This window comes from Panthera onca, chromosome D1 (assembly GCF_046562875.1).
Source record: "Panthera onca isolate mPanOnc1 chromosome D1, mPanOnc1 haplotype 2, whole genome shotgun sequence".
NCBI lineage: Eukaryota > Metazoa > Chordata > Mammalia > Carnivora > Felidae > Panthera > Panthera onca.
Window position 1 is genome coordinate 1,359,189 of NC_138348.1, and position 17,330 is coordinate 1,376,518.

The 17,330-nt window shown below is 60.7% G+C and overlaps 1 protein-coding gene across 4 annotated transcripts in view; it reads left to right on the forward strand.

Annotated features, from left to right (window-relative positions):
- Nucleotides 1-17,330, forward strand: part of LSP1 (lymphocyte specific protein 1) — a 43,076-nt gene that overhangs the window by 7,013 nt on the left and 18,733 nt on the right. The window contains exon 1 of one of the 4 annotated variants that reach the window (XM_078433841.2): nucleotides 9,952-10,413. The exons of the other annotated variants lie outside the window; for them this stretch is intronic. Within the exon in view, the coding sequence (XP_078289967.2) occupies nucleotides 10,352-10,413 (62 nt within the window). The 5' untranslated portion in view covers nucleotides 9,952-10,351. Of the gene's footprint in view, nucleotides 1-9,951; nucleotides 10,414-17,330 lie in introns of those variants that run through there. 4 annotated transcript variants of the gene reach the window in all.

The following is a 17,330-nucleotide window of genomic DNA, read 5'->3' on the forward strand; positions in this document are numbered from 1 at the left end:
CTGGAGCCCTCGTTCTGTCCTGGGAACCTTGGTCCTGTCCTGGAGCCCTGGTCCTGTCTTGGAGCCCTGGTCTTGTCTTGGGAGCCTTGGTCCTGTCCTGGAGGCCTGTTTCTGTCCTGGGAGCCCTGATCCTACCTTGGGAACCCTGGTCCTGTCCTGGAGCCCTGATTCTGTCCTGGGAACCTTGGTCCTGTCCTGGAGCCCTGGTTCTGTCCTGGGAACCTTGGTCCTGTCCTGGAGCCCTGGTCCTGTCCTGGAGCCTTGGTCCTATCCTGGAGCCCTGGTCCTATCCTGGAGCCCTGGTTCTGTCCTGGGAACCTTGGTCCTGTCCTGGAGTCCTGGTCCTTTCCTGGAGGCCTATTTCTGTCCTGGGAGCCATGATCCTACCTTGGGAACCCTGGTCCTGTCCTGGAGACCTGGTCCTGTCCAGGATCCCTGGTCCTGTCTTGGAGTCCTGGTCCTGTCCTGGAGCCCTGGACCTGTCCTGGAGTCTTGGTCCTGTCCTGGAGCCCTGGTCTTGTCTTGGGAGCCTTGGTCCTGTCCTGGAGGCCTATTTCTGTCCTGGGAGCCCTGATCCTACCTTGGGAACCCTGGTCCTGTCCTGGAGACCTGGTCCTGTCCAGGATCCCTGGTCCTGTCTTGGAGTCCTGGTCCTGTCCTAGAGCCCTGGTTCTGTCCTGGGAGCCTTGGTCCTGTCCTGGAGCTCTGGTCCTGTCCTGGAGCCCTGGTCTTGTCTTGGGAGCCTTGGTCCTGTCCTGGAGGCCTGTTTCTGTCCTGGGAGCCCTGATCCTACCTTGGGAACCCTGGTCCTGTCCTGGAGCCCTGGTCCTGTCCTAGAGCCTTGGTCCTGTCCTGGAGCCCTGGTCCTGTCCTGGAGCCTTGGTCCTGTCCTTGAGCCCTGCTCCTGTCCTGGAGCCCTGGTCAGTCCTGGAGTCCTGGTCCTATCCTGGAAGCGCATTTCTGTCCTGGGAGACCTGATCCTACCTTGGGAACCCTGGTCCTGTCCTGGAGCCCTGGTCCTGTCCTGGGAACCATGATCCTATCCTGGAAAGCCTGGTTCTATCCTGGAGCCCTGGTCCTATCCTGGATCCTGGCCCTATTCTGGGAGCCCTGGTCCCATCCTGGGACCCTGGTCCCGTCCTGGGGCCCTAGTCCTGACTGGGAGCCCTGGTCCTAAGCACCAACCCCCGCCCCCGACTGATTGGGCAGCTCTGGCCCTGAGGACCCTGTTGGGGGCCAGGTTTGGGTAAGCCGCTGTTTCCCTGCCCCCTGGGCTCCTGACCCCCGCTGCCCCGCAGGCAGGGCATGGCTCCTGGTGATTCAGGGATGCTGCCCCAGTACTTCTCCATGTGTGGAGCTAAGAGGCAGGGCAGAGACCTAAGAGAGGGCAGGGACCACCTTCGGGGCCACCCTGGGCAGAGTCCCCTTCTGGGCTATCTGTCCCTGCAGAAGCCCTTGGCCTTGCTCTTTGGACCCCAGGGTCTTCAGGAAAGAGGCCACAAGTCCCCTCGGGCTATGGGTGGCTGGCGTCTGAAGGAGGGAGCTGAGCTAGCCTGGGGGCTGTGGACACCCTGGACTTCATCCTCCTGACTCCCTAAGGGAGCCAGGGTGGGAGGGGTCTGTGGCCCTGGAGGGGCAGCACCCCACGGGTCAGGACCCCACACACAGCCAGACCCCCTGGTGGTCCTTCACCCCTCGCCCTCCCAGCAGGGCTGGACACCACCTGGCAGAGCCGGGGCGCACGGCTCTGGGGCAGCAGGCAGCGCCCCAGGCCGTGAAGGAGGGAGAGTGGAAGCAGGTGCTGGCCTTGGCGGTGGGCTGCGGGTGGGTGCCCTGGGTGTGGCTCCCCAGGGCTCCTTCCCAGCCCTGCCCAGGCTCCAGACCTGAGGACTGCAGTCAGAGCTGGGTCAGGCCTTAGACTCCCAGGTGGGCCCCCTCTCCTCCTCCCTCCGGGTCAGGGGTCTCCGGCGCCCGGAAATTTCCCAGGGAGGGGGAGGCTGAGCTCAGCCCAGATGATGGATGCCTTCTCCCGTGCCTGGGCTGGCGGAGGTCACTGGCTTCCTCTTGCCTTCCCTCTGGGCCCTGTCACATTCTTTCCCTAGGTGGGGGACAGGGAGAGGACACCACACCATACTTGGGGACATTGCAGCCCCCCCCCCCCCCCGCCGCTGCTGATTCAGGAAGTCGGAAATCCTCTCCTGCATCCTGGCCCCCTCCCTGGTCCCCATCTGCCTCCTCATACAAACAATGCTGGAGGCACACAGGGGCAGCACCAGGAGGGTCTCAGGGACCAGAATAAGGCAGGCCCCAGACAGGGTGACACTGTAGTTCCGTGTGGTGGCTGGCCTGCATGACCCCACTAGCTCGCCTCTGCCTCAGTCTCCCTCAGAGGTTGCCAGAGTGGTGGGTGGGCCCTCAGTTGGGAAGATGAGGGTCCCAGCAGTGAGGCTGAGGGCTTGAGCTTTGCTCTCCTGGGGTCTGAGCCCCCAGTGCAGGGGGAGGAGCAGGAGGAGGGGCACAGGGTCCCAGAGGTATGGCTCTTTCTGGAACAAGTAAGCCCCACCCCTGAGGCCTCAGTTTCCCCATGTTCCAGCCTTCACCAAGCTCTTCAAACAGAGGTTCCCGTTAGCCAGTGAGGCACTTGACGGGGAGAAACCAAGGCTTTAAGGGCCGAATGAACTGCCAACAGACACTGTCCCAAACCTGGAGGGACACTGGCTGACCCCAGCTTGGAGGTGTGTGTCCTAACAACCTGCTCTGGGACCTGCTCTGGCTCAAGGTTGGGGTGCAGGCCCAGGGGGCCCAGGGTATCTGGGCTGCCTCTCAGAGGTGCTCAATAACCCCACACAGGGCTGCCTGATGGCTCTGCTCCCAGCGGGTTCCCGTAGGGGTGAGGCCGGTGCTCCCTGAGGCCCATCCAGAATAAGGCATAGCTGAAAAGTCACCTCCAGAGACCTCCCCAAAGGCAGAAATGGGACTTGGCCCTATCAGAACAAGCTGATTTTTTCGAGAGGCGTCGCTCCCAGGGCCCACAGCCAGTTCATCTCAGGGAAGCCTCTTTCCAGGGGCTCCTAAAATCTTCTCGGATATTGGGGATCCAGGGCAACCAGCAAAGGGAGTTCTCAAACCTTCCTAGGGGTAGGAGTACATAGCCACAGGCCAGCCCCGTCCCGCCCCTGCCCCCACCCCATGAGCCTGGACAGGGGGGCTGGGGGTCTATGTGGGGTGTGGGGCGGATAGGAGCTGAGGGAATATTGGAAATCAGGCCTCCTAACCCTGTTGGCCAGCAGAGCCTTGTGGTGCCGGACACAGGCCATTAAGAAGTGGGGGGCAGGAGGTGGGGAGGAAAGCCCCTCACCCTTTCTTGGGGGGGGCAGCCCTGTCCAAACTCCATCAGCTAACTGCCTCCAAGCTGCCAAGTTGGGAGCTGGTGGGGTGGTGGAGGGACCACTGTCTAGTCCTACTGGCTGGCAGGGAGGGACTGTCTGGGAACCCAGAGCCTGCCTATAACCCCCTCCGAGGCACCCACCTCCCCCCAGCAAGAGTAGGAGGGACTCGGACCTTGGAGCCTGCCACAGGGGCAGCTGTATTGTTGTTCAGAAGGCAGCAGGGACAGCCAGCAGAGGTGGGGTGTAACAGTAGCAGTGTGTGGGGGGAGGGGATGGCAAGTTCTGCACCAGTTCCCCCACCCCCCAGAGCCTCGGCTTCCTCAGCTGCCACATGGACTGTGTGGGAGGAGAGGGGGACAGTCACTGAGGCAGATGGGACCTCAGATGCTGCTCCTTCCTGCTCCCAGGGAGGAGCACAGCCCCGCACTCCATAGGCGTCTGTCCCCCTTCCTGGGCATAACTCGTTATTTTTATAGTTTTGCTGCCAAGGTAACCCAAGGCTGCCTTCTCATCCTCCCCCAGGTACCACCTCTCAGGAGAGAAGTGGGACTCAGGACAGATGGATCTAGCCAGTTGTTTCTGGAGGAACCTAGAAAGAAACCTTCAGTCTTTCCCTTGGTCTCACTCCCAACCCAGTCCCAGCTTTCTTACTACACCCACCTCCCTGGCTCTTCTCTCTCTGCTGGGCTGAGGCCCACATAAGACAGATGAGGGCTCAGGGCATTTGGAGGCTGCCTCCAATGTAAACCAGAGACATTTCTCTATCCAGGGCCACTAGGAGCCATGAGGTCACCCTCTTACCCCTTCTCCCCACCCCCACCTGGGTGCCTATTGCATCTTTCATTGGTATACCACTCTGTGAGCGTGTGTGTGTTGAGGACACATTCCTACTTCTCTGGTCCTTATTTAAGCTCTATTTTGGCACTCAGCCTACCGGGCCATGAGAGTCTTCTCTTTTATCTTCTTGGACTACAAGCTTATGAGCCATGTCTTAGTCACAGAAAAAAGAAAAAAAGAAACTAAAAGACTTAATGATGGAGAAAAGTCTGAATGAAAGGAAAAGTGGGTGAAGAAAGGTAGGAATTAGGAACAGTTGAATGGATGGATGGATGATGGATAATGGAGGAATGGATGGATGAAGGGGTAGATGGATGGGTGGACGGATAGATGGTGGGAGGATGAATGGATAGATGAATGATGGATAGATGGATAAGGGATGGATGGATGGTGGGTGGATAGATGGATGGGTGGGTGAGTCGATGGGTGGATAATGAATTGATGGATGATGAATGGATGGATGGACAGATAGATGTTTGTGTAGACAGATTATGGATGGGTGGATAGATGGACAGATGGATGGATGGACAGATGGATGGATGTGTAGGTAGATGATGGGCGGGTGGATGGATGATGAATAATGGATGGGTGGGTGGGTGGGTGATGAATGATGGTTGAATGGACAGAGGGATAGCTGTGTGAATGGATGATGGATGAGTGGATAGATGATGGATGGGTAGATGGATGTGTGGATAGATGTATGTAGGTATGGAAGATGGATGGATGGATAGGTGGGTGGGTGGGTGGGTAAATGGATGGATGGATGGATGGATGGATTGGTGAATGGACACATGGAATGGAAGTATGGATAAGCTCGTGGGTAATTGGATGGCATGTTGACAGATAGCTCATTGGTAGACTAAAAGAAGGTTATGAAGACATATGGATGAAAGGGAAACCAACCACAGAAGACTTTTAATGATAGAGAACAAACTGAGGACTGATGGAGGCAGGTGGGTGGGAGGTAGGTTAGAGGGATAATGTGTATTAAGAAGGAACTTGTGGGGCGCCTGGATGGCTCAGTCGGTTGAGTGTCCAACTTCGGCTCAGGTTATGATCTCACAGTTCATGAGTTCGAGCCCCGCGTCAGGCTCTGTGCTGACAGCTCAGAGCCTGGAGCCTGCTTCAGATTCTGTGTCTCCCTCTCTCTCTGCTCCTCCTCCCCTCACATGCTGTCTCTCTCTCTCAAAAATAAAGATTTTTAAAAATTTTTTAAAAAAGAAGGAACTTGTTGCGATGAGCACTCGGAATTGTATATAAATGATGAATTACTGAATTCTACTTCTAAAATCAATATTGCATTGTATATTAACTAAAACATCAATAATAAAATAATAATGATAAAAATAATAATAAAAGACATATGGATGGATAATGGATAGAGTTTTAGATGGACAGATCTAAAATCAATGGACAAAATTGATCCATTGATCTAAAATCAATCTAATGGAGGGGCGCCTGGGTGGCTCAGTTGGATGAGCATCCGACTTTGGCTTAGGTCATGATCTCACGGTTTTTGGGTTCAAGCCCTGCATTGGGCTCTGTGCTGACAGCTCAGAGCCTGGAGCCTCCTTCAAATTCTGTATCTCCCTCTCTCTCTGTCCCTCTTCCACTCGTGCCCTGTCTTTCTCTCTCTCTCAAAAACAAAGAAACATTCAAAAACATTCTAATTAAAAAAATAAGTAGAATCAATCCAATGGACAGATTGGCAAAAATAGGAAATAGTAGATGAATGGAAAGACAGACAGTGAGTAAATAGACATGTGGTTGGGTGGATAAGCTAGATAAACTATTGAAGAGATAGACTGATGAACAGATGCACCTGAATCAGGAGGTTTTCACTCACTGTTCTCTCTTTCTAGGACACTTTCTCCCACCAATGTATATAGCTGACGCTAATATTTCTCAAGTCTCTTTTCAAATAAGGAAAAGCTTATTCCTTCCGAAGGGGTTTTCTTTGACTATCATATATCCTCCAGAACTCCATATCCTCCCACCCTGAATTATATTTTCTATAGCATTTACCATCATTTGATATATTACAATATATACTTGTTTGTTTTAGTTGTTGTTGTTCTAGCTAAAATGTCACCCTGTGAGAACAGGGACTTTGTTAATGCTAAATCCCCAGTACCTAAAAAGTGAATACAGTAAGTGTTGAAAATTATATGAATAGATTGAACAAATCTTTGAGGATAATTGGAGGTATGAATACATGGATGGTGGCTTAGATGAAATATGGATGAGTGATAGTACGGATGAAAGTAATAGTAACTTTTTTTGGAGGTTTACCAGGTTGCAGCAACTATTTTAAGTATTAACTCATTTGGATGGCTTAATGGTCAAAGTAATTGGCAAACACATATATGGAAAGATAAACAGATATGTGTTTACGCACGTATACATGACCTGCTATATGGGAAGATGGATGGACATATATATGAGTGAGTGTATGAATGAGATTGATTAATAGTAAATACTTTGGAGATATGAATGAAAGTGAGGACAGAAAAATATTTGGAGAGATAGAGGATATATTAAAGAATGAACAGATAGTTCACTGGTTGGGTAGCTAGGCAAATAGATATAAAATTGACAGTTGAACACATAGGTAACTATCTATATGAGTGGTTATCATGCTCCAAGTGGATGGATGCTTCTTCTAAGTGTTTTATATGTATTATGACATTTAGATAAATAGATGGATGGATGTGTGTGTGTGTAGAGGGAGTGGATGGATGAATGGAGGGGTGGATGAGTGGGTGGATGGTTAGATGGATAGATACTCGCTCAATGGAGAAATGTAAAGAAAGATGAATAGACACAGATATATATGTATTGATAAATGATTGAATGGATTGATGGAAGGATATCTTGTTCTTATATGGGTAAATGAATATATAGATATCCTGAGAAGTTGATGTGCTAATAATGATCTATGGGGAAAAAATAACTATATAGAGAGGATGGGTGGATGATGGATGGATGAATAGTGGATGGATGGAGGGTAAATAGTTGGATGGATGAATGGATGAGTGGATGGATGGATGGATGAGTGGTGGGTAGATGAGTGGATGGGTGGATGGACAGATGGAGGGTGGAAGATGGATGGATAATGGTTGGAGAATGGATGGTGGGATGGATGGGTGGGTGGGTGAATGGATGGAGGATGGATGGGTGGATGGATAGATGGATGGATGGATGGATGGATGATGGATGATGGATGGATGGGTGAATGAGTGAATGGATGCAGGATGGATGGTGGGATGGATGGGTAGGTGGGTGAATGGATGGGTAATGAATGATGAATGGATGGGTGAATGGACGGATAGAAGGTAGATGGATGGATAATGCATGCAGGATGGATGGTGGATGGATGGATGGGTAGGTGGGTGGATGGATGATAGATGGATGATTGATAGATGGGTAAATGAATGGAAGGAGGATGGATAGATGATGAATGGGCGAATGGATGAATGGAGGGTGGATGGGTGGGTGGGTGGATGACAGATGAGTGGTAGATGACTGGATGCATGGGGAAACCACAGGAAAGTTGACGTCAAATACTCTGCCCTGTTGTTCCTATTAGGACATGCTCCAGTTATAAAGCTACGAATGCCGGCTGCTGCATTTAAAGAGCTATTTTTTGCCACCTCCCACCCACCGGCATTTCTGACAGATAATCACGTAATTCTATTTTAAGTTCTTAGTGACAGAGAACTCCTGACATCCGAGGCAGCCTTCTCCTCATGGGAATATTTTTCCTTCTTTTGAACCAAACTATACCTTGGCACATTCCCTTCCTGGCTGTCTGTGACTGGGATTCCAGAACCGAGAACAGGAGGCGGGGGTGGGAGGTGGGGGAATGCGCAGGTTGAGATGGAAAAGAGGCTCGGGCTCACTCTCCCTGGGTGATCTGGCTCAGCCTGAGGACCGACCCTGCGGCCTTGCTCCCCATCCCTTTTCCGTGCTCTGCTAGAAGCTTGAGGTGTGGACAGCTCTGGCAGGATGCTGGGGATGGGTCATGGGCACAACACCCGCGTTCTCTGGCTTCCCCGGGGTTGTGGGAGGGGAGAGCTGCGGGTGCCCCTCCAGGACTGGCCACGGGACTAGCCTGTGGAGGGCGGAAGGAGCCAGACTTCATGACCCCCACGAAGTCTGCGCTGGCCAGCCACCCCCTGAGTCACTGCGGACCTGAGCTGTGGGCCCACGGGGCTGCCCCTCCAACACTCACTGCCCTCACAGTGACTCGCTCGCGTGTGCGCCGCTCGCCCATCTGATCGTAGCCTCGCCTCTGTCCGGTCACACATCCCCCGGGTGGTCTCAGTCCTGGCCACCCGCGCCAGCACAAGGTCAGGCTAGCTGGGGACCCGGGCCGGCACGAGGTCAGGCTAGCTGGGGACCCGGGCTGGCACGAGGTCAGGCTAGCTGGGGAGGTGAGAGGGGCCATGCCACTGTGCTGCGGGGACAGAGGGCGGCAGGGACAGGCGGTCAGCAGACCGGGTCGTGGTTCTGGCTCTCCGGTCCCAGTTCGGAGACCTCGAACACCGGTCTGTGCCTCGGTTTCCCCACGCGGGACCTGGGTGCGTTGGCGTCTGCCTCCCAGAGCGGCCGTGAGGGCTGGTGAGCCGGGCGAGCCGCTGGATGTAAGACCGCTGGGCACTGAGCTGGGCTCAGCGACGCCCCGCCGACATGAGTCCAGTTCCCGCCTTGTCCGGTCACTCGCCCGCGAGCATTCTCTAGTGAGTCACGGCGACTAAGCCCAACCAGAGGAACAGTGGGCTGGGCTGCACCTCCCGGGCCTTGGCCAGCACACGGGGGCAGGGGGCCTGCTGGCCAGGGCACCGCACTGACCTTGTGCCCACCGGCCACCCTGGGGGCGTGCTCTCTGGTATCGCACGGGGCTGGCCGTGTTTGTCTCTGCCTCTGGGGTCTCCCTGCTCTGAGCTCCCGGGGTAGTCGGGCAGGGGCCGGGGCGGGCAGGGGCTCCCCATTTGGGGAGCTGAGAGGATTCCCCCCTCGAGGTGATAAGTGGAGCAGAGAGCTGGGCATAAACAAGGGGAAAACTGGAGAACCAGGAGGGAGGGGAGGGAGGGAGGGGGAGGGAGGGAGGGGAGAGAGGGAGAAGAGGAAGGGAGGGGAGAGGAAGGGAGGGGGAGGGAGGGAGGGGGAGGGAGAGAAACAGAGATAGGGGCAGAGAGAGCCACAGAGGGAGAGGAGAGGAGACAGGGGCTGAGTGTGGGAGCAGGGAGGGATGGGGGGGGGGGCTGGCGAGGAAGGAGCCGAGAGCCCAGGCCAGCTGGGGCAGGCCAGGGGGGCTTGATCCAAGACGTCCATAAAGGAGAGGACCAGTGGGCTGGCCAGGCCAGGCCCAGGACGAGGAGAGAGGCAGGGAGGGATGGAGAGGCAGATGTGGAGGGGGGAGGGGGGAGGGGGGAGATACCCTGAGGGTAGCAGGGATGAGCTGCAGGGGGCTGGAGAGTGAGTGAGGGCGGCGGCCGCCAAGGTGACTGAGGGGACAGGATGCCCATCACAGGCCGCTGAGGTCCCGCTAAGCCCCGGAGCTGCTGGGCTGGAGGGTTTTCTCTCTGACATTTTTACTAGTCTCGGAAGGAGGGGGAGGGGGAGGGGGAGGAGGCCGAGGGGGGAGAAGGGGGCTGGGGGGAACAAAAGGGAAACGGCTGCTAGGCGTCCTGAAGGGGAGACCCACAGAGCGCGTGAGGCCGCACAGACTGGGGGGGGGGGGGGAGGGGGGGGGACAGGGGCACCCGGCCCCCCGGGGACAGCCAGCAGGGAGCCAGCCCCGGAGACCCCCCCCCCCCCCCGGTGGAGAGACACAGGTCACAGACAGGCAGAGGGGGAGAGCAGACGTGGGAGGGGGCGTCAGAGGCAGAGAGACCAGACAGCCAGACAGAGGGAGCGACAGCTCGGATCCAGGGACAGGGACAGGGGACGAGGGAGCAAAGGAGGGGACGGGAGAGAGAAAGAAGAGAGGAAGGGGGGAGAGGGGTCCCGGTGGAGGAGGAGGAGCAGGGGGAGGGCAGCAGACAGAGGCCGGCAGCCTTTGAAGAAGGAGCAGCCGCGTCCCCAGGGCTGGGGTCAGGCCAGGTCGCCGGGCCGGAGGCATGAGTGGCTCTGCCCTCCTGAGGAGAAGTTCCAGCAAAAGGGGCCTGGAGAACCTCGTGAGGTAGGTGCCCTCCGGCCCCGGGCTGGGGCAGGGCGGGCAGGACCGGGGCGCCGTGGGCAGGGTGTGGGCCGTGCGCACGTGCGCCGGCCGCTGTTAGTTCGGCTCCGCCGGCCACGCGCCCTCCTTCTCTCCCACCTGCACACCCGCCTGGCCTCGGCCGGGCCGCGGTCTCCCCAGAGACCTTCTCCTGGCCCTGGGGCCTCCGCCCCGGCCCGCCGCTCCCAGGGCAAGAAGCGGGTCTCCAGCACCGCTTCCGAGGCCTCGATGTGCTCCCGCCGGCCCCTGGGGACCACCCTGTGACCCCTTGCCTTACAGACGAGGGAGCCGGACTTTGCGGCCACACTCACCACCCCCCGTAGCGCACCAGCCCTGCGTGGGAGGTGCCACAGGGCCGCGGTGAGTGCTTGGGCCTCAGAGGCAGATTTTCCCCAGCTGAAATCCTGGCTCCTGCATCGTAGGGCTTTGGTCCGGGACCCTGTCCTCCCTGGACCTCAGTTTCCCCCTTTGTAAAGTAGTGGTCTGCTGGTACCTACCCCGAAGAGGACGAGAGAGAGAGCAGAGGCAAAGGGCCAGAGGTGGGCTCAGAGCCCCTGCTCCATGCCACGGGCCTCTCGTGGCCTCACTCTGAGCCACCTGCAATGTCCTTCCTCCTCCTCTACCCTTCCAGGCGTCTAAGGCCTAGCTGAAATGCTGCCTCCTCCATGCAGCCTGCCTTGGCTTCTCCTTTGACGGCATGGGGCGCGCTGGGCAGACTGCAAGCTCCTGGAGGGAGAGACAGGCATCTCAGCACTCCCAGCTCCACCCAAGCCCTGACTCCGGGAAGGAGGAGGGACAAGGGGTGCGGGTCGGCTGAGAGCAGCCGGCACCCCTCCAGCTCGGGACAGTCGGGTCCCTCAGACCCTGAGTGATGGCTCTCTCCCGGCCCCACACAGGCATGGCTCCAGGGCCCCCTGCTCCAGGGTCAGGACACGCTCCCTTGCAGCCACCCGCTCCCCCCTCCCACTCATAAGGTGGACCCCACGAGTCAGCTGCCAGGCTTCGCGTGTGTTCTTTTCTGGCTCTGCCGGGCCCCCCCCTGAGCGGCTGACCAGGGGACCCTCATGCAGGACCATGCGTCTCAGGTGGGCCTCCTCCTCCCTGCCCAGCTGGGATGTGGCCGTCCAGGGGTCACTGCTGCTGTCCCCATCCAGAAACTTCTGTGGCCAGAGGACCAAGGGGCACCGGGGGTCAAGCCCCGGGGCTCACCAGCACTGCTTAACAAGTGGGGAAACTGAGGCCCAAGAGGGCAGTTGTACCGTACATTGGGGATGACAGAAGGAGCCCCGACGCGGGCTGGGCACACGTCCCTCGTCGCAGGAGGACGTGGGCCACAAACACCTGTCCGGTGGTAACCGTGGCTCCGTTCTGAAACCCAGCGTCAAGCTGCTGTCCTGGGTGAGCAGGGGACACCCTGGAGGCACCGATGGGGCACGGCAGGTGTGGCACAGCTCAGCCGAGAGTGGGGGCCAGGCCGGTGCGCGGGCCCGGAGCCCCCAGAGGACCTGGACCGGGGAAGGTGGGCCTGCAGAGGCCAGTGGGTCAGAGACAGAAGGAAGCGGCCCTTTGGGCCCCCTCGTGGGGGGCGTGGGGGGCGGGGTGGAGAGCAGGCGAGAGCGTCTCCCAAAGAATAACGTGGGGGCATCTGTCGCACCCCGGCGAGCCAGTCGCACACCGCACACGGGGACGCTCACGGAGGCACACGGACCGCACGGCTTCCAGGCCCAGCCACGGCCGGGCTTACACCCCCACGCGTGGACCCGAGAGGCCGGGCGGCCGGCGGCATCCCCGCTGCCCTCACTGAGATTAGTGTCTCCTGCGTCTCGGCCGTGACTCCCCGAAGCCTGGGCAGACGACCGTTGTCCTCGTTTGACCGACAGAAAACCAGGCGCAGAGAGGCTAGTGACTCCCCCCAGGCCACCCGGGGCGTGGGGGAGCCTGCCCCCCCGGGCCCCGCGCTTCACCAAAATCCTTCGCCACGGACCTCCTGGGTGCGGGGTGGGAAGGGGGGCGTCGGAGGCGGTGCCCCTCGCGGTGACAAGCTCCAGAGGCGCATGCGGGGAGCCGGCTGGGGTGGGTGTAAATTGAATCCAGTTTAAGCAGGCTAAAAACGGGCCCGGGGAGGGGGACTCGTCCCCGTGCCCCTCCCGTACCCTTGGCACGGCTTGGCACCGTCCTTGCGGCCGTGGGGGCCCTCCTCAGCTGTCAAAGCTTCAGGGGGGCAGGGCCAGCCGGGACCACTCCCTCCTCCTGCAGCCCCCAGCCCAGCTCTATCCCCCTTGCAGGTGGCTCCCTCCTGTTGCCCCCGGGGTGACGGGGGATCTAAAGCTCTGCCCGGGCCCACCTTGGGCCAGGCAGGCCCGCATTAGCGATGACCGGGGGGCAGCAAGGGGACCCTGGGCGCCCTCACTTCCACAGGCCTCCTGAATTCTGGGCTGCCTTCCCGGGTTAACAGTCTTTGGGAGCCTGGCTTTCTGAGGCAGCGGCCTGGCTGGCACAGCCCAACGGGGCTGGCTGGGTCACCCTGCTGGCGTCCTTATCGGCGTTTGGGCTCCCAGTCTCCCAGGGGAGGCTCTCCGGGCTGGAGGAGCCTGGCACAAGTCCCGGTGCCCACGCCTCCCCCCCACCCCCGACAACCTTCAGGCCTGGCCCCCGCCCCGGGGACGCCAGGCCCGGGAGGCCTCTGGGGACCCCTGTGTGGCCAGCAGGGCAAGGGATGGGGCTGGCCCAAGGAGGCGATGGGTGGGGGGAGGCCAGGCCTCCAAACCAGGTTCCAAAGAGGCGTGGCTGCCTCAGGCCCACCCAGGGCCCCAGATGGGAGGGGGCTGCCCTTGCCCTGGCAGAGCCCCGGTGTCTGGTGGGTGGTGCTGCCCTGGGACCAAGCGGTCTGTCGGCCAGAGCCGCCCCAGGAACCCCAGCGAGCTGGCATCGCGGGGGTGTGGGGACTGAGCGGCCCAGCCCCCTGGGCAGGACGTCAGGGCCAGAACCCAGAGCACTGAGGTTCGGGCCAGGCTCCAGTCCCGTCCCTCGAACCAGAGCGGGACAGGGCGGCGAGCAAGCAGCAGCCTGGGTGCCTCGGGCACCTGTGGGCTCGCCACCTCCCCGCGCCCCTGCTGCAGCATCGAGAGGGCACCCCGTGGCTCGTGGGCCCCGAGGGGTGGCTGGAGAGGCCACGGCTCCCAGGAGCGCCTCGTCTAGCTCGGACTGGCTCCGCACAGGTTGGTGGCCGGGGGCCGACGCACACAGGTGTCTAGGGGCAAGTGGGAGCTGGTGGGGGGGTAGCCCTGGGGGGCCCCTGGGGGCAGGGAGAGTGTGGGATCTGGCGGTGGCCCACCCTGGAAGGTGAGAGCGTGGCTGTGAGGGGCATTGCCCACCCAGGAAGGGAGAGGTCCGGACGCGGGTTTGACACGAGGCTGGGGCCAGGGCGTCGTGTGCCCGTGGGCCGTGAGGCTCTTCTAGAGAGTGTCCCTGCAGGCGTGGGGACAAGGCCATGGAAAGAGAAAGGAGGTGAGAGACAGGGAAGGGGATAAGGAGGAGGGGGTGAGGGGCAGGAGGTCTCCACGAAGGCATAAAGAGGGCGTGCAGGGATGGAGACGTGATGGGGATGGGGACAGGATGGGGACGGGGACAGGATGGGGACAGGAAGGGACAGGATAGGGAAGCAAAGAGGACAGGATGGGACAGGACAGGCATAGGAGAGGGATAGAGGGGGACAGGACAAGAGAGGACAGAGACAGGACAGAGTAAGGACAGGACAGGATGGGACAGGGGAGAGGATGGGGACAGGATGGTGGGCAAGAGGAGGGCGAGGTCGAACGAAAGCAAAAAAGAGGGAAAGGATGAACGAGGCAGGGGACGGGGTGAAGGCGTCGTGGAGGCTCATCAGCCCCTCCCATGTGTCCCCTCCCAAGTGTCTCCTCCTATGTGTGTCCTCCCACATTGTCTCTCCTACGTGTCCCTTCCCACGTGTCCCCTCCTGCGCTGCCCCTCCCATGTGTCCCCTCCCATGCTGTGCACCCCCGCTATCTGCCCCACATTGTCCCATGCTGTCTGTTCTACACTCTCCACACTGTCCCCTCCAACACTATCCACCCACACTGTCCCACCCTGTCTCCTCCCACACTGTCTCTCCTCTATTGTCCCTTCCCATGCTGTCTGCCCCATGCTGTCCCCTCCACACTGTCCTCTCTCACATTGTCTCTCTCATACCGTCCCCTCCCATGCTGTCTGTCCCATGCTGTCCACCCCCACTGTCTGCCCCACACTGCTCTCCCCACGCTGTCCCCTCCCACGCTGTCCCCTCCCACACTGTCCCCTCTCACATTGTCTCTCCCATGCTATCTCCTCCCATGCTGTCTGCCCCATGCTGTTCCCTCCCATATGTCCCCTCCCACACTGTCCACCTCATGCTATCCCTTACCAGGCTGTCCCCCACCTGCTGTCCCCTCCCACGCTGTCCGCTCCACACTGTCCACCCCACACAGTCTGCCCCACGCCGTCCCCTCCCATGCCGTCCCCTCCCATGCCATCCCCTCCCATGCCGTCCTCATGAAGCGGCAGAGGGCAGGAGGCCCCAAGGGCCAGAAGGTCTGGGAGGAGGTCTGGGGCGGCCAGTGTAGCGCCTGCGGCTGTTCACCGGGGAGATGGGAGGGGCCGGAACGGGCAAGAAGGAAGGAGGGAAGGCCAGTGAGGCCAAGAGAGGGGGACAGGAGAGGAGAGGGGCTGCGGGTGGGGCCGCGTCTCCTCTGAGCGGGGCAGACTCCCTCTCGACCCTCCGGGTGCCCTGCACCAGCCGGCAGCACCTGTGCGCTTGGAGCCCCAAGTCAGACGCCACACTGATCAGCCTCAGTTTCCCCTCCTGCAACAGCCCCCAGATCCCGCCCGTGTCCTCAGGGACAGACACCAGGACAGGTCTCGCCCGACTCAGCCAGCGGGCCACCCCAAGCCCGGCCCCGCGTGCCCCTCCGTGTGGATAAGGAAGCTGAGGCTCGGGGAGGGTTCGAGGCCCGGCGGGCAGGCAGCGAGGGTCTGCAGGATTAAGGGGCACACGGCCAGGAGCTGTCACGGCAAGACTGAATGGGGGCCAGTCCAGGGGGACAGCCCCGGCTCCTGTTCTGCCATGCCCCCCTGGGCCCCCAGGATACTCAGTCCCAGGGGCTGGAGCACCTCAGAGGAGGGGCTGGGGGCGGGGGCAGGTGGCAGAAATGGCCCTGGCAGTGTCCAGCGCAGGGTCAGGCCGCTCCGTGCACTTGGGGGCTCTTCGGGGAGGCAGGGCCGGGAGCCGATGGCAGGCGGCTGAGCCAGGCTGCGTCCGGGGACGGGGGCGGGCAGCCGGGCTTTGAGACCCCGGGATGACAGCCATTTGGGCACTGACTGGGCAGAGCCGGGCGCGGGGCCCTCGGGGTGTGCGGAAGACCGGGGTACGACCCGGCAGGGGGATGGGGACAGGGCGGCAGAGGCCCCAGCCGGTGCCAGCCACCAGTCGCGTGTCACGGAACGTGCCAAAGCCCAGCCTCGTGAGCGCTCTGAGCCCTGTGCCAGGCGGTCCCAGCCCGGCTCGGGAGCGCCTGGCTTCCCTGGAGGGCCGTCCAGCGCCAGGAGGAGCCGGGGCCGGGACTGGAGGTGAGGCCGGGGCCACCAGGCAGCCGGGGGGGGGGGGGGGTGTGGGGACCGTGGGGTCAGTCCCACACACGGCCCGGAGGCGTGGGCAGGGGCAACTCGCTGACGCAAAGGATGCAGAGGGGCGGGGAGGGGGGGGGGGGTGCCTGGGTGTCTCCGGGACACTTGGCCCGGACCCGGCAGCACTGTGGTCAGTGACTCGGAGAAGAGTCACAGCACGTGCAGCGTGCTGGGCAGAGGGAGGGACGGTGAGCCCGGGGCCAGTGCCCGTCTCTGCCACGCCAGCATCCCACAGGCAGGGCGAGCCGGGGGGAGGGGGAGGCCTCGCTCTCTGACCCCAGGCCCGGAGGGGCAGGCCAGCCAGAGCAGACGGGGGCAGAGATGCGGAAGAGCCGCGGTGCCGGGGCAAGGAGGCTGACGGTGGAGCACATCACAGGAGGTAGGGTACCCAGCAAGAGGGAGGTGATGGCCAGCCAGAGGGACATCAAGCTTGGTTCTGGACCTTACTGTGGGCAGAAGGGGACAGTCCCCGATCCAGACTCTGGGAACCGAGGGAAACCTGGGAGAGAAGGACTTGGAGGCAAAGCCCCCACGAGGAAGGTTTCCGGGACACAGACTCTGTCTCCCTCGAGCCGGAACCCTCTGCCAGCGAGCAGGCGCCTGGGCGACAGAGACTCCCCGGCACAGCCGCCTTCCGGTCAGGCCGTTTGGGCACGTGATGAGGGTCCACCCAGCTGGCCCGGATGCCCTGGGGACCGCTGGTGGGATGGGCTGCCCTGGGCTGGGTCGCCCGGACTGGCATTGGGGGTCTGGGGCGAAGCCGGGCCCTGCACGGGGCTGTCGGGGGAGAGGCCCGCCCGCCCCAGGGAGCCTGGGCGGCCCACGTGCTGGAGGGCGGCAGTGGGCAAGGCAGGGACCAGGAGAGCAGCTTAGTGGGGGGGCGTGTGAGCAGGGAGGGAGGAAGGGAACCCCAAGGAACGGGTGCTCTCCCCACACCACTTTCTCCCGGAGGGGCGCCCGAGCGGGATGTGCTGGGACTGGGGGTCACCCAGGAGGGGCGTGGCTCTATGTCCGGACTGGGGGGATGGGAGCAGAAAGGAGGGCGGCCTGCACACTGCTTTGCTGCCCCTTCCTCTCCGACGGGCCTCTGCTCACCATGTCAACCATCACCGGGCGTGGGCACCAGGGACCCTGTCCCGAGAGGACTTCCTGCCGGCCAGTCCCCGATGGCTTGGAATAGGGGCCCTCGCCTGTGGTCCCTG